We start from the raw sequence: 24645 nt of genomic DNA on the forward strand, positions 1-24645 counted from the left end.
ACAAAATGTAAAATGACTCACTTTGTGTAGAGAAATCAGAAACACCTAAAAAATCGGAGAATGATCTACTTTATTGGCATCTTTCTTAATGGGCCTGACCAGTATATGAACATAAATATAAATTAGCCTGGGATCCACAGGTAAAGCGCCGCCGGCCCAATTTGATACATAATACCGCCCCTATTATATATTATATATATTAAATCGCTCGCCTAAATTTTAAGAAAATTCTTGTGAAAAGACACTTCGGGTATGGAATTGATCTAAATGAGTTTATTTTTGGACGCTGATTCCGAATCATTTTTGGGCGAGCCAGTTAGTAAGTTAGTAAAAGCCATCCATAAATGAAATGAAATGAAATGAAATGAAATGAAATGAAATGAAATGAAATGAAATGAAATGAAATGAAATGAAATGAAATGAAATGAAATGAAATGAAATGAAATGAAATGAAATGAAATGAAATGAAATGAAATGAAATGAAATGAAATGAAATGAAATGAAATGAAATGAAATGAAATGAAATGAAATGAAATGAAATGAAATGAAATGAAATGAAATGAAATGAAATGAAATGAAATGAAATGAAATGAAATGAAATGAAATGAAATGAAATGAAATGAAATGAAATGAAATGAAATGAAATGAAATGAAATGAAATGAAATGAAATGAAATGAAATGAAATGAAATGAAATGAAATGAAATGAAATGAAATGAAATGAAATGAAATGAAATGAAATGAAATGAAATGAAATGAAATGAAATGAAATGAAATGAAATGAAATGAAATGAAATGAAATGAAATGAAATGAAATGAAATGAAATGAAATGAAATGAAATGAAATGAAATGAAATGAAATGAAATGAAATGAAATGAAATGAAATGAAATGAAATGAAATGAAATGAAATGAAATGAAATGAAATGAAATGAAATGAAATGAAATGAAATGAAATGAAATGAAATGAAATGAAATGAAATGAAATGAAATGATTTGCTCCTCTGTTTGGTTTGCTCTTCACATAGCCATGTGCCTACGCGTACTGCGTGACGCGCTTGTTTCACAAGCCTTCGGCGGTCGCGCGCTACTGCAAGCGAGAGGGCTCTGGTTAGAGCAAGGTTTGCTCCTCAGTTGACCGATCTGGAGAAATGAAAATTGTTTTGTGGTACTGACTCAGTTTCAGTTTCTTCGATTTCAATAATATCTCGTGAACATTGTTGGTGTTTGTGACCGATATTTTGACAGTTCTGGTCTTGTCGCGGCTAATCTCCTTCCAATCCTGATATGACAGCTTCATTGCGTGGTTTTACTTCGATTTGTTTAAACAGTTCGTTTACTTTATTGAATAGTTTTTCATCATCTGTCTCCATTAAACCAAACACGACAAAATTCCTACTGCGATCTTTTTTTTGATCCAGCACTTTTAACTACTTTTTTCAAGCTCCGTTCTGTCAGTATCGTTTCCGGCGGGACCTTCGCAACAGTTTTACTGTATAACCTGATCTCAGCTTGTACACTTTCCTGGACGGCAGATTTCACGGTTGTCTGAACAGATTCCAACTGCTTTGATTTGCCCTCAAGAAGTTTACTCTGCAGTACTTAACTTGTACTACTAGTATACTATTACATAACAAGGCTACACGGTGAGCGCAGTGTAATTTAATTACACTATTTTACTTAATGATGCAAAGGAACCTCCATTTACGGACGTGAGGAGGGTTAGGACTCCTCCAACTACATTAAATCAATTCCTTCTGTAACGTCCTCAATAAATTTAATAGATTTGTAGTGTTGTAATTAGTATAATACAGTAAATTTATGTTCAGCGCGCGCCGCGCATCATACAAAAGCCGCGCACCAACATCTTGTAACGAAATATTTCGTCCATAAATCGAGGGCTCGCTTTGCGCTATGTCTATACTAGTGTCTTAGAAGAGGTTAATTTTGTGTATGCCATTTTCCGAATCTGTCAATTGTGTTCGATAGTATACCTTGACTGCTTTACTGAAAACGTGCTATGATATGTAGAACACGATATGCTTATATCTGCAATCCTATTTAGTCTTGTTGAAACTTACCTGACTTTTTCTGACGATTTCCCTATACCATTCGTAAGTACTGCATGTGAATTGAATTATAACATTTTCAAAACGCAATGCATAACAAATCGTATGATTCAAATATAAAACTAACTAAATTCTTTGTTCTTAAAAAAATTATAATTCACGTGGGGCGTTTTAGAACAAGCCTGGTGTGTATTGTGATGATCCGAAACTTCGGGTTCAATAACATGTTCAAAACTTGAATATTACAAAAACTATGTTAACATAAGAGCAACCTGATTCTAATATTTCCAAGATACTTTGTCCAACTAATACTTAAAATAAGGCTCTCCCTGTGGAGTATTGAGTTTGTAATAGTTATCAGGGAACATTTATTGTAAATAAGATGTAACATGGTTTAGCCTACATTATCATATGTAAATATATGAATGTATTAGTAAGAGGTAGATCTGATAAATATGACGTATAATGCCAACATTTTAAAAAACGTAAGAAAACATTTCTGTGGTGTTGGTGCTTCATTGTTGTGTTTCTGAATTTTCAGTTTGAAATTAACACAAATACTTCTACGTTTAAGTTCTTAATTTTCCTACATTCTAAAATAATGATATCCATTTTTGCCTCACAAATCATTTTTTCATTAGTGCAATAGTGCTATCAGTTCATGTTAATTTCATTTTATGTGTTCGCAACTTTGTTGGTTAGATATGGACGCGACGAAAGTGAGTTGGTTATAATACACATCACAAAGCATCGTTTCGCTCCCTGTTTTCAAAGCTGTGCACTCAATGTCGGTTTCTATGCAACATATTAATTAATAAAACATGATCAGTAACTTTAATTAAATATCGCTACCCACGTTCACTTCCTTGAACACAATCCACAACTCATTCCAACCAGTATAGTATGGTTGTTGTTGGTAGTGTTCAGCAAGAATAGCAGGGACATAACCAACCATCACAGTCAATTTAGTGTTTGTGCGGAGAGTGTGGGGGTTGACAGTCCCGAGATTTGTGTGGTGCTGTGTGATGTAATGCCACCTAGGTCATAGGTGTCCACTAACGAACCCTCCGAATAAACCCTCCAAACATGTAATATAATTTGTGTTGTGGTGTGTTATTCAGTATCACCCAACGATATCAGTAGTAACTCTAATAGTGTAAAACCCACAACCTCAGTAGTAACTCTAATAGTGTAAAACACACAAACTCAGTATTAACTCTCAGTGTAAAACCCACAACCTCAGTAGTACTAGTAACTCAGTAGTAACTCAGTAGTAACTCAGTAGTAACTCAGTAGTAACTCAGTATTAACTCAGTAGTAACTCACTAAGTAGTAACTCAGTAGTAACTCACTAAGTAGTAACTCAGTAGTAACTCACTAAGTAGTAACTCAGTAGTAACTCACTAAGTAGTAACTCAGTAGTAACTCACTAAGTAGTAAATCAGTAGTAACTCACTAAGTAGTAACTCAGTAGTAACTCACTAAGTAGTAACTCAGTAGTATCTCTCAGTCTAAGACCCTAACCGAAACTCAGACCCAACTCCAGGAGAGGCCGGAAGTAGCGTTCCAAGCGAAGCGTCTCAGTAAATACTATGACTTGGGGACGAGCACGTGGCAGGATAGCGGTGTAGGCCTCAAACAAACGTACAGTCAGATGCTCACATTCTGCCAGGACATGTACCCTGATAGAGGTACTGTTTATATTAACTTACAATTACTGTTTATATTAACTTACTGTTTATATTAACTTACTGTTTATATTAACTTACTGTTTATATTAACTTACTGTTTATATTAACTTACTGTTTATATTAACTTACTGTTTATATTAACTTACTATTTATATTAAAACTTACTGTTTATATTAACTTACTATTTAGTATTTATATTAAAGTGACCTAATGCATATAGTAACATATTGTTCAGTGTTGAATATTTAGAAGTGCACTAACAAATTTATATTTTTGGTTATGTTTTCAATTTCGATTGTCGAAGCGTGTTAGGGGGGGGGGGGGGGGGGGGGGAGGCGGGCGGGGGCGGGCTATAAATGTTACAATTTATTTACTTACTACTTACTATAAAAAACTATGACTTAAAAATGTAACATATAATTACTAATACTAAATATAATATCACATTATATTGTATTTTACATTCTACATCCGATACGGTTATGCACTCCAAGATATCTTTCTCTGAAATGAAACATGGTAAACTTCTGAAACTTAAATTTAATCTTAAACTAAAACTCTAAGGGGCTATCCTATGTCACCAAATAACGCCTAGAAGTTTTTAAGAATGAAATTTTGCTTGTTGAAGTATTTTTATATTTTTAGATTCTTATATTTTTATATATTTTATGTTTTTATATTGGTATATATTGACGTAGTGGATGGTTGAACTTCCTTAAGTTCCCGCTAATTTTTCTTCTCAGTTCGCTTACAAGTTGCTTAATGTTTCAGATGTGGTTAGGTTACACCAGGGGGACCCGAAAACGCTGAAATTCTGTAAAATAAAGGACAATTCAAAATGTGCTGAGTTCGATATCGTTACCTGGATTTGTGGTGAGGGAAATGTCACATATTTAATATGCTCTTCATACGTGATTATTTTATAGTTAATATGTTATTCATTCGTGATTATTTCATAATTAATAGGTTATTTACTTCCTTATTTAACAAGTGTTGCTACACAAGCCTCACTATACCGTACTGTATACCGTACTAGCGTACTGTATACCGTACTGTATACCGTTCTAGCGTACTGTATACCGTACTGTATACCGTACTAGCGTACTGTATACCGTACTGTATACCGTACTAGCGTACTGTATACAGTGTTTTAAATAATAGGTTGAGCAGGTTATTCAAAAAGGTTATTATCATAATATAATGTTGTGATTTTTCGTTAGAACCTACAGTGCTCTAATATACTCTACAGTGCTCTAATATAGAAGTATACTCTACAGTGCTCTAATATACTCAACCTGTTTGCAGTGAGTAGGGACGAGTTCAACACGGAGTCTCACACAGCATCCCCTGCTTCCACCGCCTCCCGCCCAGTAGCGGCACGCTGTCTCAACGAGACACTGCAGAGCGTGTCTTACGAGACCTGTACTCCAATACAGACTGTTATTTACTCTAACTACTGTTCAGAGAACATGACGTTTAGTAAAATGGACAACGTTCAAACCTGCAACATCACTGTTGAGGGGTCAGTTTTGTTTGAATAATCAATAATCATTATTATTAAACTTAACTGTTTTGAATGTAACTTGAAATCTTAGCTTTGAAACAAAATTGAAGTTTTACCTTTAAAATACATTTTATTGAATGTGACATTTTTTGTTCAGAAGGGAGACTAGCGGTTTACTATCAGCTGATTTAAAGTGCTGTTCCAAGGAGGAAACATCTCAGGACATCGCTACAATACCAGTTAGTAACCAATACTTGTTAGTAACAATAGACACTTCTGTTAGTAACCAATACTTGTTAGTAACCAAGACCTTATAGTAACCATAACAACACCAGTTCTAGTTTTCTTACGAGACATATTTAAAAGGTACGAAATTCCGGTGACCGAAATGATTTGGGACCGAAAATATGGGATTTTTTGCCGAAAACCAACTCATTTCGTACCCCAAATTAAATCATGGTATTTTGGGATTTTTTCATTTCTTGATATTTTACAAAAATAAAACCCAATATTTGAGAAAATGAATAAAATAAAATATGAAATTTGAAAAATTACAAGTCAATTTCCTCTTGATCTTCTTGATCTTCTTAATCTTCTGGTTCAGGGACGTTTCTCTCTCCAGTGTAGTGCCAGGTGTTCATTTGTTAGATGAATCATATTGATAGCTTACTATTACTTTTAATACTTTCAACACTACTATATAACAAATAATTTGAGGTTTTTACTGCGTTTTAAACGACGACCAACAGCTTTTAGTGGGTTTATCAAGTACTTTTCAGCACTTACCACTATATTTATTTGGTTTGAGTTAAAGTAGAGAGGTCTCAAATCCTTTACAGCAATGGTTATCACTGATGTCTATGAAAAGATGGAAAAGGAGTTAGAAATGTTAAACGACAGTTTAAAAGGTAAGAAGAAGTTGGATACTATAATTGCAGATTCTTTAGACTTACCCACAGGGAATAACAAGCCGGATATGTTTGAAGTTATAAAGGAACTATACAGTTTCAGTAAGAGGGCCGTGTCACTACTGAAGACCAAGTCTATACTAGACACACCTGCACCACAGGAAGGGACAGCTACCGAGGCACTAGATATAGTGAGAAAGGAGCTAGCACAATTTAGACAAATTCTCATTGAGCACAATAAAGGTGGTTCAGATATTATACCTGAGATTAAGACCAATCTCGGACCCAGTGAGACTCATACTTTAACTCTGGAAGGGCAGAATGAGGCAGATAAGATAACAGAAGAACTATGGTCCTCAAAGGTGAAGAAACATGTCGCATCAATACTGCCCAGCATCCCTATTAAGGGGGTCTCAGGTGTCAAAGAAGGCACAGCAAGGTTAATATTCAAGAACAAGGAACTTATGGAGAAAGCTAAAGATGCTCTTAGTGTGGACTACAAAGTGTCTGCAAAATCCCACACCGTGACAATGCTTGAACCTAAGCTTACTATGTATGATCTCAAGGGAGATTTTGAGTCATCTGAAGAATTGCGCCAGAGCATCCTTGATAAGAACAGTTCCATTAAGAGTTTAGTTGAAGATGAGAACAACACTTTCAAGGTTATTTTCCTGGAGAAAAACAAGACCTGGGCATGCCTACAAGTGTCAGTGAAAATCAGGCAGTCTATAAGGGAGTCAGGTGACTTTGTACACGCTGATCTTGGACAGTATAAAGTTAAGGATAGGTATCATGTAATCCAGTGCTTTAACTGTCAGAGCTTCGAACACATGAGTGGCAGTGATTACTGTAAGTGTAAGAAGTATAATGCCGACCCAGTGTGCTTCTACTGTGCAGGTGCCCACAAATCGAAAGATTGTGAGAAGAAAACGGCGGGCCGAAGATCTAGTATCAAGTGTACGAACTGTAGCAACAGTAAAGACAAGAATGTCAAAGATAAATGCAAGACACATTCTGCAGCTGACAGATTATGCCCATCTTATGTGAGAGAGCAGAGTTATATCATGGCCAGAACGAGCGGATGTGAAACATCAAAAAACTCTTATCTCCAGTGGGCAAAGATTCGACAAAGAGAGCTTGGGATAAACTAGTTTTAGCCACGTTTAATGTTAATCGTCTAGTGAACAAGACAGTAGATGTTCTTGAGCATCTAACTGATGAGGGGGTTGATATCTGTTTTCTTCAGGAGACTTTTCTTAAGGAAGCAGATACTGCAAAGCTACAAGAGATACGAGATTTTGGTTGGGGTATTTTATCCAACCCAAGGAAGCATCGTAGTGGCGGAGGAATAGGTATGATTTCCAATAAGAACCTTAAGTTGAAAAGCAACGGTAGAGTCAAGAAGTACAAGTCTTACCAAGTCATGGAAGTTGTACTGGAAACAAATAGTGGGATAATCAGACTTATTGATGTGTATAGACCGCCTTACACCAAAAAGGCCAGGTACACTGAGTGCCACTTCTTGGAAGAATTCAGTGAATACCTGTGTGATTTGTCCGGTAAGCCAGGAATCCCGGTGATTGCAGGGGATTTTAATTTACATGTTGAAAGACCTAAAGATCTTTACCCCGCAAAGTTTCTTTCCCTTCTTGATCAGCTTGGTTTCATCCAATGTGTACCACTAGAAAGAACTCACAATCAAGGAGGAACTCTTGACCTCGTGATAACGACCAAAGTCTTTAGACTCTATAACTTCTATCAACATTGTGGAATCTGGGACTAGATCAGATCATTTTCTTGTTAAATTTGTAGTGTCTGTGAGCCTGAAGACCTCTTTGAATGATACTAGGGTGATGAACTACCGTGATTTTAAAAGTATTGTGGTTGAGGATTTTAAAGCAGATATTTTGGTTTCTGATATCTGTAAAAGAGATGCTTGGTGCTCTGAGAGTCTTGATGAGTCAGTTAAGATGTACAGTAGTATTCTATTGGAACTTATGGACAAGCAGTATCCTGTGATCAGTAAGGAGATGAAGAGTGAAGACAAAGGTAAACCTTGGATGGATCAGGACCTGAAAGCTTTACAGAGGCAGCGGAGAGCAGCTGAGAGAGCCTGGAGGAAAGGCAAGGGACAGAAGGATATTTTTGTCAACCTCAGGAACAAATTTACTGTCATTGAGCGACAGAAGAGGATTACTTACAATAGAAAAGCCCTCTTAGCCTCTGCGGGAGATACGAAGGCTCTGTACAAGAAAGTTTATAGACTCACGGGTGAAACTACCCAAGAAAGGCCACATGGTAATGACACTAAAAAACTTGCAGAAAGTTTTAAAGTTTTCTTTGCTGATAAAGTGAATGATAACAGACTTGGGATAGAAGAAGAAGGAAGTCATATCGGAGGGAACTTGTCATCGTCAGAGAATCTTGAAAGCACCTATTCAGGGCCATCATTTGATAAATTTCACTCCATCACTAGGCAGCACCTGTTACACACCATTTCTAAGATGTCTAACAAGTTTTGTAGTCTTGACCCTATTCCAACTTTCATGTTGAAGAAATGCTCTCAGGAGTTGGCACCGATCCTCCTGCACATAATAAACGGTTCTATGTTGCAAGGTGTGTTTCCAGCCGAGATGAAGGCTGCACTGTTCAAGCCCACTATCAAGAAGAAGAATGCTGATCCAGATATTCTGAAGAATTACAGACCAGTCTCAAATCTTGCAGTTATGTCTAAACTGATTGAAAAGATTGTACTTGAGCAGTTGAATAATCACTTACATTTAAACAGTCTGCATTGCCCAGTTCAGTCTGGATACAGAGCGAACCACAGTTGTGAAACCCTGATGGTCAGGATGGCAGAAGATATTCTTAAGGAAGTGCAGAAGAACAACATTGTGATTGTAGTCCTACTTGATCTCTCTGCTGCTTTCGACACGATTGATCATACAATCCTTCTTAAGAAGCTGGCAAAAGATTTTGGTATTAAGGACTCTGCATTGAAATGGTTTAGTTCATACCTCTCAGGCAGGTTTTTCAAGGTTAAGGTAGATGACTCATTATCTGACTTCCTGTGTCTGTTGTTTGGGGTACCCCAGGGCTCTCTATTGGGACCTATCCTGTTCATCTTATACATTAAGCTGCTCCAGGAAATAGCTAGAAAGTATGGTCTCGATATACAGCTTTATGCAGATGACTCACAACGTTATATAGCTTTCCACCCGATGAGACCCATGGAGCTGCAGAATGTCACTAGTAGGATCAATGACTGTCTGTCTGAAATCAAAGTATGGATGGTTAATAATTTCATGAAACTGAATGAGAGCAAGACAGAATTGTTAGTCATTGGAAAGCCTTTGGTACTGAAGAAGTTTGACCTTGAAATAACAATAAAGTTTGGTGACACCATTATTACACCAACTGTATGTAAAAACGATACCTGGAAGAGTCTTGGAGTGTTACTAGATGAATCTCTCAACATGGAAAGGCAGATTAACAACGTTAAGAAGAACTGTTGCTGGACAATGAATAATCTAAGAACTATCAGAAAGTATCTAGACGAGAGAGTTAAGCTCATGCTGGTCAAACAACTGATCATATCAAAGCTGGACTATTGTAATGCCCTTTACATGAATCTTTCAAAGACTAGAGTGAAGAAGCTGCAATCTGTTCTAAATGCAGGGATACGTTTCATTTATGACATCTATGACAGAAATACTGACTTGTCTCCTTTCTACAAGAAAGCTCATATTCTCCCTGTTGAAAAGAGGATATTTTTCAAAGTGTGTCTCATCTGTTTCAAAGTGACCCATGGATTGGCACCAATGTACCTCCAAGATCAAGAGTTGGTTCAAATGAACAGAGATGATAAGGCTGTCAAAGAAACCAGAACAAAAACAGCATGCAACCTTCTGATGAAGATACCTAAGTTCTCTAAATTGAAGGCAGCTAGCAGGCGGTTCAGCAACTATGCACCTGAATCATGGAATTATCTCCCTCTTAATGTCCGTAACATCGATAATATTGTCTCTTTTAAGGGTAAGTTAAAGAACTATTTGTATGATCAGCTTTAGCCTGGTTAAGCTATTTTTTGTGGCTTCTAGTCTTTTTTGTGTTATTTTTTGTTTTCCGAGTATCCACTTCTTGTTTTTCTGGTTTTTATCGGTGTGTCAATAAAATAAATTATGTAATATGTATACTTAAACCATTTTTTGCGACAGTTAATCTGATATTTTCTCTTTAACAGTATTTAGTATTTTTTTATTTATGAGACCCGTGTTTTCTTTTTAACTTTCTGCTCCGAGGAGGAGAGAAAGTTATTTGAGGAGAACCGCTCAGACATGGGCACCATATTGTGTAAATTATTTAGTTATCTTTATACAATATCTTTGTCGCATAGTAGCGGGGTAGTAAATACAGTGTTTCGTTTCGTTTCGTTTCGTATAATGATAGTAAATCGACAAAGTCATAATTCAAGAAAATATTATGGTGACCTAGTCCGAAAATATGGTGTGTTTTTTTTTCGGAAAACCACTGCATTTCGTACGTATAAATATGTCTCGTAAGGTAGTGACCATAAAAACAGCTGTAAGTAACCATAGTTCCATGCTGTAGACTGCTTTCCTCAGAGCGGAGATTATAACGTCAAAAATCCCTTTATCCCTTGGACAGATGAACAAACCATAACTTTAAAACCTGATGATCCGGACTTGCCACCTGAGTGGTGTGGGTTAGAGCAGGTCAGTGTCCTGCGCAGCTGTGTTTATGAAGGAGCACTTTACTCCTGCATAAACACAGCTATACTTAGCTGTTTGTTACAATTGTAGTTTGTGCTATTTTATAATTTATTACTTTGACAGTTAGTTTTCTGGAGAGTATAAGTTTATGGTTGACTATACTGTTATTTACTATGGTTTAATTACTATATAATATTGTTATTTACTGTTAGTAGCCTGTTAGTGGCCTAATGTTTAATGTAATACCAGGTTGAGGGAAAACGAGAAAACATTACAAGCGCTAAGATGGAACTGATGAAACAAATATACTCGCAGAATGAAGCCACGGAAGGTTAGTTATAATGTAATATATTATATAATATACTTGTTGATATATTGGTTGATATACCTGTTGATATATTGGTTGATAGACTGGTTGATATACTGGTTGATATATTGGTTGATAGACTGGTTGATAGACTGGTTGATATATTGGTTGATAGACTGGTTGATAGACTGATTGATATGTTGGTTGATATACTGGTTGATAGACTGGTTGATATACTGGTTGATAGACTGGTTGATATATTGGTTGATAGACTGGTTGATAGACTGGTTGATATGTTGGTTGATATACTGGTTGATAGACTGGTTGATATACTGGTTGATAGACTGGTTGATAGACTGGTTGATATACCTGTTGATCTTAATCATATAATAAATATAATATTATATATATGGAGGCAAAGGTCTTTTAGTGTGCTGATAAACTTACAGTCCATAAAAATGGAGAAATGACAGTCTATCAAAATGGAGACAAGATAGTTGCTAGGTGACACTCCTGTGGATGGCCCTCAAAGGCCGAAACTAGTTGAGTCTTCAGCAGATCACCTTGGAATACGTCGTATCATTTGTTTGATGACACTTAACTATCTTGTGATCCTTTACTGTTTTATTCCGGGGCAATTGTGGCTACAAAACTCGATATTGGCTTGTTTTTTCCACCTCAACGTCAGCGAAAGCTCTAACAAAATGGAGACAAGGTTTTCGAGTCATGTTCATTATATGCAAGCCTCTTGATTTATGACCTGATATTTAACAGTCCCTTGAACCTATGCTATAGCTCATATCTACAGCTACCTTTAACCTCATATCTTTAAAAGTGTCCTCCCTACTCTCGCCTCATATTGTGTAAAACCTAATTTTAACGTCTAGGAACGGAATGTCTGGGGACTAGTGCTGTGTTTTTGTATGGGGAAGAAGTAAAGTACTAGTTCAATAATAACATTATACTTATCTGAGACCCATACTCCTTCATAATAACACACATTCCTCCGTCATTCCAAGATTCCAGACGTGACGATATCTCACCGCCCTCCCCACAATATCCTTCTTATCTAGGTTGAATAATAAAATCATAATTGAATAATAACATTATTATTTCATAATCAGATTGAAAAGCGTAATATTATTCCATCTGCTGTACTGTAGAGAACTGTTCACTGTTCATCGTACTAGATGAGACATGTAAATATATCATGATATGTTATGTACTACATATATTATGTAGTATGTTAATGATGTGCAAGCTGGTCTCTGATTGAATACCGTTGTGCTCGAGCTCTGTGTGCAAGGTTACGTACTACCAAATATATTTAATGTACTACATTAGTCACGTGTGTACTACATTAGTCACGTGTGTACTACATTAGTCACGTGTGTACTACATTAGTCACGTGTGTACTACTTTGTTCATTAGATTCTTCCTACATTATAGTCGTTATTAACTAAACTGTGCGTTACTATGGTAACCATTGTGTTGCTATAATGACCAGGGTGTTGCTATGGTAACTACCGTGTTGCTATGGTAACCGATATGTTGCTATAGTACCTACTGTGTTGCTATAGTAACTACGGTGTTGCTATAGTAACTACGGTGTTGCTATGGTAACCGCTATGTTGCTATAGTAACTACTGTGTTGCTATAGTAACTACGGTGTTGCTATGGTAACCGCTATATTGCTATAGTAACTACTGTGTTGCTATGGTAACCGCTATGTTGCTATAGTAACTACTGTGTTGCTATAGTAACTACTGTGTTGCTATGGTAACCGCTATATTGCTATAGTAACTACTGTGTTGCTATGGTAACCGCTATGTTGCTATGGTAACTACTGTGTTGCTATGGTCACCACTGTATTAGTATTACTGAGGTAATTACTGTGTAACTAATGTCTGATTTTGGTTGTGGAGATAACTGTCTAATTATGGTAATACTAATTATGGTAATACTTATTATGTTAATACTAATGGTAAGTTTGAGATTATCTTTTAACAATGCGAATGACTAACTGTACACAGTGCAGAATATTAACTCTATTATGGTCCGCTGCAATAAGATTAATCTTTAGCATTGCGGAAATTTGTCGATGAAATTTGTCTGTAAAAATGTTTTTCGTCATTTATCCGGTTAATCCTAGAAAGGTCCCACAGCTTTTAAATATTTGTTTAGATTTGTCCTTCCTGGGAGACAAGTTAAACTAAGAAGATTCTCAAATATTTAGTTTCAACTTGAAACCCCAAACCACACAATATAACTTGTTGTGAAATGCCCATACCACATCCGCCTTGTATCCACATTCCACTTCCATTCTTACAACCTCCCATATTATCACAGCAGGGTTTCAGTTTTACTCTCAAACTTACATGTGAGATAATAATGGCGTGGTTTGTTAAATTAGCTTATTTATAAGCTAATTTAACTTAATAACTTTATAATGTATATGTGTGATGTAGATGTGTGATGTAGCTGTGTAATGTAGCTGTGTAATGTAGCTGTGTGATATAGCTGTGCAATCTAGCTGTATAATGTAGCTGTATAATGTAGCTGTGTGATGTAGCTGTGTGATATAGCTGTGTTATGTAGCTGTGAAATACAATGTAGCTGTGTAATGTTGCTACTATGTAATATAATATAGCAAGCATCGCATTATGCTAACCTTGACGTCTCACATTAAAATATCATGTGAAAATGTACTGTCTGACAATATGCTCGCAGAACGGCCAGTGTAATCTCATTGTGCTCTGTCCTGGTAATTTAATCAAGAACACTCTCATAAAAGCAAAATACTAGTTACCCATCTGTTATTGATTAGTGGACATTAGTATGTTGAACACGCATAATTATGATATATGTGTTGGATTTTGACAGGGGTTTTAAAATATGGGGTTTTCAAACAATTTACCAGTTTTAAAAGTAGTAAACCCACTTTAAAAGAGTTTCTCTAGAAATAACAGCGTGATAAGACGCCATGTGATGAACACCTCTGATCAGTAAAAAAGACTTATCTTACAATGATACACCACTGTGGGATTACTCTTGTAATGTTAATAAAATTATGTGTGAGCCAGTAAGAAATGTATTCTTCTTGTAAACAGTAGTTATTGAAACGGCCGATCTTGGTTAGATCTTGGTTAGGGATTAGGCTCAAGATTTTGCCAATACAACGAGTCACGTTTAAAATCTCTATCACAGATTGAGAGCTAGCTCTGACTAAAGATTTTGTGAATTAATTTGTTTAACTTTGATGTCAGTATTGCATAGGACATGGACACTTAGCCACAATGTGATCTTCTAGCATACATTCGAGGGTTCGATGATCTATAGTTTTTTGCTAAGGAGCTAGCACTAAATTCGTATTACATTTAATATCCACACACAGACAGACAGATATTAAGTAAATTTTTACATAAACCTATCACTTCATTTTTATCTTACTCGCTGGAACTGTGGGGGCGGTTGCCAGGGCCCTGATCGCTTCAGTCACTCAACCAATATGACGTGTTGACTAATGGGTGATGTTATTTTGGTTCACCAGTAATTTGATCGTGTTAGCTGAAATACAATCTAGTGGCATATTTCCTGCTTTAACCCAGACCCTCACAAAATACTGGATCCCACAGATCTTGTGTAGAGGCTCCAGTGGCGAATCAGCACTGCAACGTCACTGTAACGTCACTGTTACGTCACTGCGAAACGACTGTTACACTACTGTTAAGCTGTTACTCCACTGTTACACTACTGTTACTCCACTGTTATCAGTGAGGCAAAGGCGATTAGTTAAGATATGTCATGTATACAAAGTGTAGTGAGGCAAATGTGAGTAGATGTGCTATTATAAAATGCATTAGCGCTCAAATGTGACAGTTCATATCATTGGAAACTGATTTGTCGCTACTTATCTATCCAAGTGTGTGGAATTGTGGACACTAATGGTAGACACACACTGTAGTCCCCTTCTAATAGATTATCTGTTAAGTGATGACATTATGAAGCTCACACTCTGGGTACTCCCTTATTACCTGTCAAGACAAGTATAAAGTGTGTACAACTTAACACCCCCCCCCCCCCCCCCCGCCCCCAATCAAAAATTACTTCTCCATCCATACTAAATCTTAGATTTAGTAATTGCTATAAGATTTAAAATATTGTTGCTCCTCTTCAGAAATACAAGTGGGACTGCAAGTTTAAATCTCGAGTCATTTTGTCTCACCCCGAAAAAATGTTATACTTACCAATCAAAGTATCAAACATTTGACCTTCAAGATTTTGCCGTTATGTTCCCTATGTTGTCCCGTATTAATAAACGCTATAAAATGAATCAGTTTTTGGTTATGCATTTGTGTGTAAATCATATTCTCAATGTTTAAAAAATGTTCAAAATGTAAACGCTCCTCTGTAAATACATGATCTTATTGCTCCTTCATAAATACACAAGATCTCTAGAGTTGCTTGTCATTATTCTGATCTCAGACAAATATCCGTCACAGTTGACACCTGACAAATTATGATTGTCAGATTGTTCCCCGCATCAAATCAATGTCTGTATACCTTTCACAGCATTACCCATGTGACTTACATTATAGTGAGTTTAGTCACGTGACTTTATTTAATCACGTGACTGGTTGAGAGAATGAGAGAAGAAATAAATATCTGATGCTCAATGTGGGTGTGTGAGAGCCTCCTATCTGTATCCGTTATTTACCAAACTGTACCTTATCATGTTGGACAAAATAATTTAAACAAATATGGACAAGAAGTGAGGAAAATATTTGCATAACTTAGCATATATTTTCCATGATGGCAAAAAACCTGATAAAAAACTTCAAATGAGACAACACAATTTTTGCCCCTTTTCCATCAAATTTGTCCATTCTTTTCCAAGCGGTACCCAATATTTGAGATAGAACAAAATATGTTTAACTAATATGGACAATGAACAGCCCCCTCAGCCCCCCCCCCCCACCCCCCTCCCCATACCTGGCCCTTACCTGGCCGTCTCCCCTCTCCCTCTTAATTACTACTACAGCGGCACCTGTGTGGTATCCTGCTCGAAGAACCAGTTTGATCAGTTAGAAACCCTGATAAAACTCACCGTCGGTGTATTATAAATATTTCATTCCACCGCCGGGGAGAGGTGTCCATAGTTACAGGTTAACATGTGAAATTACAGCGTCGAATTTAAATCACAACACACAGAACCAACTTGACTGTAATCGACGTGTCTGATGATGGTTATAGGACTCTATATGTATAACAGTGTAGACACTCTATACAGTATACAGTGTGCAAGCTTTTTACAGTACAGTATTTTCTCTTTCTATTTTAACATTTTCTAAACTTCTCCATATTTCTTACATATTAACATGTATCACAGCTTCCTCCGATATGTGCGAATCTTGTGATCCACGGTCTGAATGCTGTGATCTGATTGGTCAGTTTGTGTCACGTGTCTGGGATGGCAAGGTGTGACTGGTGGACACACGCTTAGTTTAGTGTGAGGTCACCACCTCGCTCTAATTAGAAGTCTAGTGAAACTTGAAACTGCTAAATCCGGCACCTAGCTGTTCAACAGCCTACCAGCACCGGTCACTCAACTTTCTTAATTTCCTCCTACAACTATATCCTACATCCTACATCCTACATCCACTATAGGTACCGGAACATTGTTAATTGATGGGTGTTATCTAGTTCGTCCTGTTAGTGGACCTATAGTAAGGCTTCTTGCTGACATGTAGACCTTGGCTCAATGTTTGGGTGAATATTTGGCGCGATTTGTGTTAAAAGCGCAAATTGTTAACATTTTGTGCGCGCAAAATCGTGGTTTAGTGTAATTAGTTCATGTAGGGTGAGGCAGCAAAACACTGGCTAATTTGTCATCAATAGAAGAATCTCAGGAAAACAGTGGCAACCCAGCGATAATAGACGTGAGACTAATTTAATGAATCTTTACATACATGAACTTGGAGAAAGAAGAGCCACTCCTTGATCCAAATTGGTTCGTTTAATTAAACTAGTCCAGTCCACAGAGACATTATGTCTGAACTACTTGAAATCCAACAAATTTATTTTTTGATAAATATAGCAACCAAAAATTTAAATTGCCGTTATTTTAAATTGTATCCAGTACTAGAGCTGAAACATCTTGGTGTGAACTAGAAATGTAGCAACGTTCCGAGCCAGCACTCTGTCACTGTGGTGATTTTAAAGCATTCGTTAGAAGTCATTACGGGAATTGCTTTCCTTATGAAAAACTGGGAAAACTAGTAAAGTAATATTCGGCACATTGTAGACGTACTTCCCAAGAATATGGGGCGTTTAACACCTAGATCATGACTGAAATCAACTTAAAGCACTCAATATTATGTCATTGCGGAAGGTCATATTCCCAAGTGAGGTAACCAATAAACCTAATATAGGATTATGTGAAGCTAAACTGAATAAGAGAGGGAAGGGTGCTTTATTTGCAGTCAAACCTATTTTCATTTATAAAGAGCAATAGAAATTTTTGGCTTCTGTTTAAGTGGCCTACCTACGATTTTCTTAATCAATTTTACCAATATAAAAGCTCTACTTCAAAATCCTAACTCGTTGAAATATTCTGTAATGGAAAAATTCAATTACTCAATTAAACCTGAGGCGCTATTAGTTGAATGACCTTTTGGAAATGTATTTATTCAGAAAAAAATGTTCAACTCAAATTGTACTTAAAAGTGTTAAAACTTTGACTAAACTTTTGGTTTAAGAATGTCAGTTATGGTTAAGGATATAATCTTGCCTTATAAAAAGAAATGAATGAAAACGTTCGTAAAAACGCGACTATAGTTTAATTCTTAATGGTTATTTTAACTTGCAAAACTCTAATAAGTTCATACTCAACCGAATTATCGACTGAAATTGTCTCTTTCTTTTATTTCGGGCTCAAGTCTCATTGTAATTGTTGAATTATCTTTTATCTTTGTATGAACTAAATCTCAAATACAGAATATCACATCCATGATATTCACCTCCCAGTTGATTAAATAAAACAATGCATTTAACTTAAAACCATTTACTGGTATTCAATGAATTATTCAGAAAATACACAGAATATAGAAATAAATAGAGAAGTGAGGATTTAGACGGTGCAACCTCCAGCACATGAGTTCCTCTTAACTGAAACACACTGACTGTTCTCAGTACAGAACTCCCACTTGGAGTCGTTACCGCTCAACCAACACCATTCTTTGCAACCGTGACAACCAACATTGCTGGTTCGTGGGCACAGAGCTGGGGTAGGTATCGTTTAGATTATTTTAAGGGGTTTTATTAGACAAACCACAGGACTGTTGAGTTAATTAATTGCGTGACTAAAAAACTAATTAGCTAATTAACTTACCGTCGCACTGGCTCCAGCAGTAATCACTCTCACATCCGAAAGTGCAACCAGTTTCTCTGTCGCACATGTGAGAATCTCCCCAGGCGCAAGATCGTGGAACTGAGGTCACGTGATTATTAAGGGTCACGTGATTATTAGGGGTACTTTTACATATTACACAACAGCAACTCATTTGACACTTAAACTTATTACTATAATAGTTGTTGGAGACACCAAATGATGTTGCTAATAGTTGTTGAAGTTAAGTGACTGATATGCATAATGAGAAGTTACTTACCGAAGCACTCATCCGCACTCTTGGCTCCAGACTCAGAAGACTGGCCCTCGGGGCAGACGTCGCAAGAATCACTGCCACCAGCAGAGTATGCACCCTCAGCGCACATCTCACACAAGTCGTTGTTGTTGAACTGACCAGCGGGGCATACTACTGGCTCAGGAGTAGGAGCTGGAGTAGGGGCTGGAGTGGGAGCTGGGGTAGGGGCTGGAGTGGGAGCTGGGGTAGGGGCTGGAGTGGGAGCTGGGGTAGGGGCTGGAGTGGGAGCTGGGGTAGGGGCTGGAGTAGGGGCTGGAGTAGGAGCTGGAGTAGGCTTTACAGTAGGCTTGGGGTCTGAAATAGAACTAGTTAGGAGATTTGAACACCAGTCTCCTCTCATAGAATACGTCTGGTTATGTGTATTGAGATACAATGAAATTCCAGGGGTTCTGGCGATGCGCCACGTTGTGATTAGTCTTGGGATAGTGGGCCATTAATATCTGACGTAATCAGTATGAAATAGTGGACCCTGGTCCCATTCCAGAGTGACTGTTGGAAATTAGAATATTATACTGAGAAAAGGATTTGATTAGCTTACCAGTTGGTTTAGGATCAGTTGGCTTTGGGTCTGTTGGAACTGGCTTGGGGTCAGTTGGTTCCGGTGCTGGATCAGTGGGATCCTGAGCAAAGACCAGGGCGAACAGGAGAAAAGCACATACAATCTTCATCTTAACGTGTGAAATGGGGTGATGGTTTGACAGCGCGGCGCCTGCTTAAATAGTGCTATTTTTAAGGTGCTTATTGGATTGCGTTTAGAGGTTGACCTAATTTTCACCTGTATTTGACATCTGGTCTGGAAGAGAACAAAGTAAAGTCTTTTGTCTCTCACTTTCAACATCTGCCAATCTGATTTACTGGGATTTAAATCTATTTTACGCTTAGAATTAGATGTTGTAGCCTGTTTAGCGGATCACAAAATTTAACAATGTTTTAGATTGTCATTGTACAATGGAAAAAGAAAAAGTTGTAGAAAATTAAGAGCTAATGGCTACTTTACAGACTAGCTCTGAACTACTTTAATCTAGAAGCTAAAAGCTGATTATTTTGCAGATGAGATCAACTACGACAAGTTGGTAGCACAGATAGAACAAGTGGAGAGAGATCTGCACAAGGAGGAGGTAGTTCTGTACAGAGAACATTTTAAGTGTCTAGCTGGCAAAGTGGACGAACTAATCGTCTCAACTCACTCGCTCCTGGATCGTATTGCTGCCACTAGAGCAAGGGAGGCTTTCACAACCGATATTCGAGCTGTCAATACTTCACTCTCCGAGGTAAGATATTTTCTCCCTCTCTACCTCTCCATTTCCTCTTCTGTCCATTTTTCATACCCGCCCACCTCCCTCCCCCTCTGCCCATCTCCATCCCCTTGATACAATTACCACTCAGGTGAGCGGAAAGTTTGCGGAGATATGTTCCGACCTAGTAGAAGGAGAGTCCAACGATTTCAGCAAGGACTACCGTAAGGTGGTGACCGACCTCCAGGTGTTACGTCTCAAGATAGAGACTATCAGTCGAGAGGTTGAGAACTGGGAGGAGAGTAACTGTGTACATTGCGAAACTACTAAACAGATAATCTTTAATACGTTACCCCCTGTTGTTACCATTGGTGGTGGGGATCCTGGAGATCTAGGACAGGTACAGTTTTTGTAGGAACATGCCAATTACTGTGTTAATTAATAGTTATGTTGATCTGTTAGAGTATTGGAGACGTCTGTACAGGTTAAAAATAACAGCATAGTAAACTATTAAATTTCCAGGAGGAGAAGAAAGATGAAGACAGTTCCAAGCTGAAGAACCAGAAATACCTGATAGCTATAGTGTCCACTGTTTCCGTTATAACCATCATAGTGGCCCTGGTCTTCTTCATTGTAGTTGTAAGTTATAACTTCAGAATTGTTGTGTAAATGTGAACCTTTTTTGTATTTATGGGTCGTTCACATATTACGTAATCAATATTTTTGCAATTTTTACCCCCTCCCCCTCCGTAATCAACCGTAATCAAGAACCCAAGACTCAACCCCCCCCCCCCCCCCCCCCTCTTGACAGCAATATTACGTAATCATGGCCTGACCCACCACCCCCCCCCCCCCCCCCCCCTTCACAGGGAGACTAAAGTACAAAGAAACTGCTGCTGACTGCTGCTAACTGCTGCAAATGACGCTCGCGCAACAGCAGCAGTTAGCAGCAGTTTCTTTGCACTTTAGTCTCCCTGTGCCTTGATTTTTCCCCTGGAAATCATTTTTCTTTACGTTTCATGCTACCCTGATCATGATGAGCCGAAATCATTATTATGATATCCGGCCAAGCACCTTTGAAACTACTTACTTTAGTCGGATATCCGATCAATTTCTAAATTTTATCACTATCAGAGTGAAATTGAGTGGAATTTGAATTAAAATATCGTCAAATTGTTATTATTCTAGAGGGTTTTTAAAAATGTTGATTACTTAATCAACGACAACCCCCCCCCCCCCCCCCCCCCCCTCCCCGTAATCAACCGTAAGCATTTGGAAACCCACTCCCCCGTCGGATGATTACGTAATATGTGAACGACCCCTTAGGCCTTACTGCTTGTGTTTGTTGTGACTGTTTATATTTCAGATAACCATCGTATGTAATAGGATATTACATACGATATAATATAATATAATTGTAATTTCTATAGCGGTTTATAGCCAAAAAGATTCAGTTCAAGCTTTCGAAAGCGATTTGACATGAACTTGTGGGCCAGTCCACGTAACGCAATTCACAGAATTGTTCACATTTTCGTCTTTAAGTAACCTTGCAGTAGTCTTTAAAATAATTCTAATCATGTTTATAAATTATGTTAATATTATGTTTATATTTCAGGTTACCTTGGTAACACTTTTCATAATGTTTATACTCCAGGTACGAAGGACGCTTCATAAAGACGTGTCAGGAAGGTTCACAACACTTCCCTCAGCGGACATACTCACAAACGAACAGTACGTTGCATTCCTTCAGAAGAACGGCTACGCTAACCCAACCTGCCGCCTACCTCAGAAATACCTGGACGACCACGACTAAACACGACCCCGTCACTACACACTGTCACCATGGTTACAGTGTGGTGTTATTGTCTCCTTTTGGTGGATTTATCATGACTGACTGAAGTTTATTGTCACGTGTCATTGTGTGCGGCCGGTCATTGGTCCTTCTCCCTCTCTCCTTTACAACACTACTACAACTACTATAACTACTATAACTACTACTACTAAGTACTAGTTATAGTAAAGAATGTACTATATTGCTGCTGGTTATAGTAGTCTATACACTTCCCATGTTACTAATATTACTTGTTTGCCGCTGAACTTCTTGTTTTTGTTGAGAATCTGAACGGACAGTTTTATTGTAACTATACAAGTGCTATTATACAAGTGCTACAAGTGCACTGTTTATTTGATGAGAAGTATTGTGTTCACCAGATTTTCATACCCTGGAATGGAGGAACTTGTGTTCTTATGGGAGGTAGCAGCACAATGTTTGATAATATAGTCCCTGGATTGACGAAACTTTTTTGTCAAAAATTGTCAAGAATTTACATCATAATAATATTATGACAATAACAAGAATTATAGTTATATCGACCAGTATATGAGTATATAAAGTATATTGTATATAGTGTTCAATTGTCACAACCCTGGTTATGGAGTTGCTTAGCTACCTTCTGAACACACGATTGTGAACGCAAATTAAGAGGCAAAAGCCAAATATGTCAAGAATTTAGTTGCTACCCCCATTATACACATAAAAAGGTACACCAGTTTTACAAGAAATCATGAAACTAGTTGTAATTACAACTAGTATAGTTACGTAACTTCTCTTTTATAATTATTACCATTTTTATAGACCTATTAGATCTGCCCAACTCAGTTTTTAATGTTAACTAGGCAGCTTTGTTCACATGGTGGTACATGGTTGCTAGGACTACTCGGGTAACATGGTTACTATGGTAACAGTTTTTTATGTTAAAATATCCAGTAGGGTTTGAGGGTCCTTAAAAATTAACGGAGAGAGATATAGAGTTCTCAGTGCTATCATCTATTACTATTAGCAGACGCTAATAGTCTTTTATTGCATACCTAACACACTAATTGCATACCTAACATACTTATTGCATACCTAACATACTTTACACTTGCAAGTTTCACAAAAACACCGCTCAATTTAACCTGTTTTTCTGATGGTTACAAATAGTCACTATGGTTACTTAAATGGTTGCATTGGTCTAATGTATCTACATCACATGATGATTTATTTGAAACAGCTATTTAATTTTATACTGTTGAACTTTCAGACGAAATTATGAAGGTTTTCATTTTCAATTCCGGTTATTTTCCTTGTAATTCATTCATCATTTAACCTTATTGCTTATACTAAAGTAATGACACACGTTGTATACCTCCTTTCGCGCGCGGCGGCCGAAGGCCGAAATATAAACTTTCTTTTCTAAGATTAGAGGTATAACTATACAACGTGTACAGTGTAGCAACCTCATTCCTGCACCCCGTCTAGTCTCAGTCTAGTACATGAAACCCTCACTCACCGCGTAATTTCAAATTTGGCAACAAATACTTAATACAATAAACTTAATCACTTTATCTGTGAATGTTGAGATAGTAGACAGGCACATATCATTATACTCTTTTTTTTTTTTTTAATTTTTATTTATTTTACGAGTATCACCCACCCGTTAATATAATCTTCTAGCTTTTGATTCACGATGTGAATCCTTCACAGCTCGGCGAGGCCCAATGGTGCATTTCGCCGATCTAGCAAGGAAGCACTATACTATTGAATGCGCATTAACAATGGTAAAATGGTTTTTTAGCTTTTATTTCGGCCAGCACATTATTTCGGAAACATCAAAAAGCTATAATACTTCCCATATAACAATTTTGTTGAAATTTGGTCAGCGTACGTAAACACTTATGTTCTACTGAACCTAAATTACAAATTATGAATTAGTAATTGAGCAATTTCGATGGTCAGAATTTGAGTAATCAACGGATTCATACCTATTTTGTAATTTTTGGACCTCTTAATCATGAATCACAAATCAAGGCCAATCTCTCCCAACTAAATTTTGGAGGACTTCGCCGCTTCACGCGCCGCGCAAACTATAACTAGCATTCTTGCTTCGCAGAGCAACGATCTCAATGTAATGGGTTGACATCGTCAATCAAAACTAAATTATACGTTCGGTAGTTAAGTATGATTGGAAGGTTCTGACAAATTTTCAGCATCAAGCATGATTCATGTTTAGAAACCGAAGATATGATGGAATAATACGACAAAAATCAACGAATTTCGTCAAATTACGCGACTTTTACACCTAATTTTGCTCCAAAAGCCGCGCACCATCAAATATGGCACCTTGGCAAAACTGATCATTCCAAAAAGGTATAACAAATTTGGTACTGTGAAAATTCTCACAGTCTCTAGAAAACAATTGCAATTGACCATTGTTAATGATCTGGCCCGGCGCGCGCTACTTCGCAGCACTTGCCATCGGGCCATTTCGAGAAGAGAGAGGCGCGCGCTACTTCGAAGAAATTTAGACGAGTAACATCTTACTGCATCCGTCAAGAAAACAATGATACAAAAATTTTCGAAATCCGAGCAAGTTTATTTTTATCTTGACAGATGTTACTCGTCTAAATTTCTTCGAAGTAGCGCGCGCCGCTTTCTTTTCGAAATGTTGCCCGATG

At 37.4% G+C, this 24645-nt stretch overlaps 3 protein-coding genes across 4 annotated transcripts in view; 2 read left to right on the forward strand and 1 right to left on the reverse strand.

Moving 5' to 3' along the window:
- Nucleotides 1-1885: 1885 nt before the first annotated feature.
- LOC134822330 (uncharacterized) lies at nt 1886-23259 on the forward strand. Of its 2 annotated transcripts, none has more exons than XM_063833339.1 (11): nt 1886-2112; nt 3614-3758; nt 4530-4631; nt 5064-5280; nt 5420-5501; nt 10796-10906; nt 11153-11234; nt 19964-20184; nt 20300-20548; nt 20671-20787; nt 21803-23259. In XM_063833339.1, the coding sequence occupies exons 1-11, from the start codon at nt 2038-2040 to the stop codon at nt 21959-21961; spliced, it is 1560 nt and encodes a 519-aa protein (XP_063689409.1). In that variant the 5' UTR covers nt 1886-2037; the 3' UTR covers nt 21962-23259. The 2 variants fall into 2 exon arrangements, with proteins under 2 accessions (XP_063689409.1, XP_063689407.1); XM_063833337.1 differs by having other exon boundaries at nt 1919-2112; nt 3602-3758.
- LOC134822325 (putative RNA exonuclease pqe-1) overlaps nt 5963-24645 on the forward strand; it is a 36104-nt gene continuing 17421 nt past the window's right edge. Inside the window, exon 1 of the mRNA XM_063833317.1 lies at nt 5963-5979. The gene's annotated coding sequence lies outside the window, so the exon portion shown is untranslated. The remainder of the gene's footprint in view (nt 5980-24645) is intronic.
- On the reverse strand, nt 18258-19609 carry LOC134822294 (keratinocyte proline-rich protein-like). Its single transcript, XM_063833211.1, has 4 exons — nt 19452-19609; nt 18878-19207; nt 18601-18699; nt 18258-18491 (listed from the first exon to the last, which is right to left on the reverse strand). Exons 1-4 carry the CDS (start codon nt 19579-19581, stop codon nt 18340-18342), a joined length of 711 nt encoding a protein of 236 aa, XP_063689281.1. The 5' UTR covers nt 19582-19609; the 3' UTR covers nt 18258-18339.

This window comes from Bolinopsis microptera, chromosome 10 (genome assembly GCF_026151205.1).
Source record: "Bolinopsis microptera isolate Bmic1 chromosome 10, MBARI_Bmic_1.0, whole genome shotgun sequence".
Classification (NCBI taxonomy): Eukaryota; Metazoa; Ctenophora; class Tentaculata; order Lobata; family Bolinopsidae; genus Bolinopsis; species Bolinopsis microptera.

What these genes read in the sequence shown, in the direction of transcription:
- LOC134822330 (XM_063833337.1), top strand. Translation starts at nt 2,038, where the DNA reads ATGCTTATATCTGCAATCCTATTTAGTCTTGTTGAAACTTACCTGACT. An exon ending in ACGATTTCCCTATACCATTC is followed by an intron (nt 2,113 to 3,601) that starts GTAAGTACTGCA and finishes ACCGAAACTCAG; the next exon opens with ACCCAACTCCAGGAGAGGCC. An exon ending in GCAGAATGAAGCCACGGAAG is followed by an intron (nt 11,235 to 19,963) that starts GTTAGTTATAAT and finishes ATTATTTTGCAG; the next exon opens with ATGAGATCAACTACGACAAG.
- LOC134822294 (XM_063833211.1), bottom strand. Translation starts at nt 19,581, where the DNA reads ATGAAGATTGTATGTGCTTTTCTCCTGTTCGCCCTGGTCTTTGCTCAG. An exon ending in GAGTGCGGATGAGTGCTTCG is followed by an intron (nt 18,700 to 18,877) that starts GTAAGTAACTTC and finishes ACGTGACCTCAG; the next exon opens with TTCCACGATCTTGCGCCTGG. An exon ending in CTGCTGGAGCCAGTGCGACG is followed by an intron (nt 18,492 to 18,600) that starts GTAAGTTAATTA and finishes TACCTACCCCAG; the next exon opens with CTCTGTGCCCACGAACCAGC.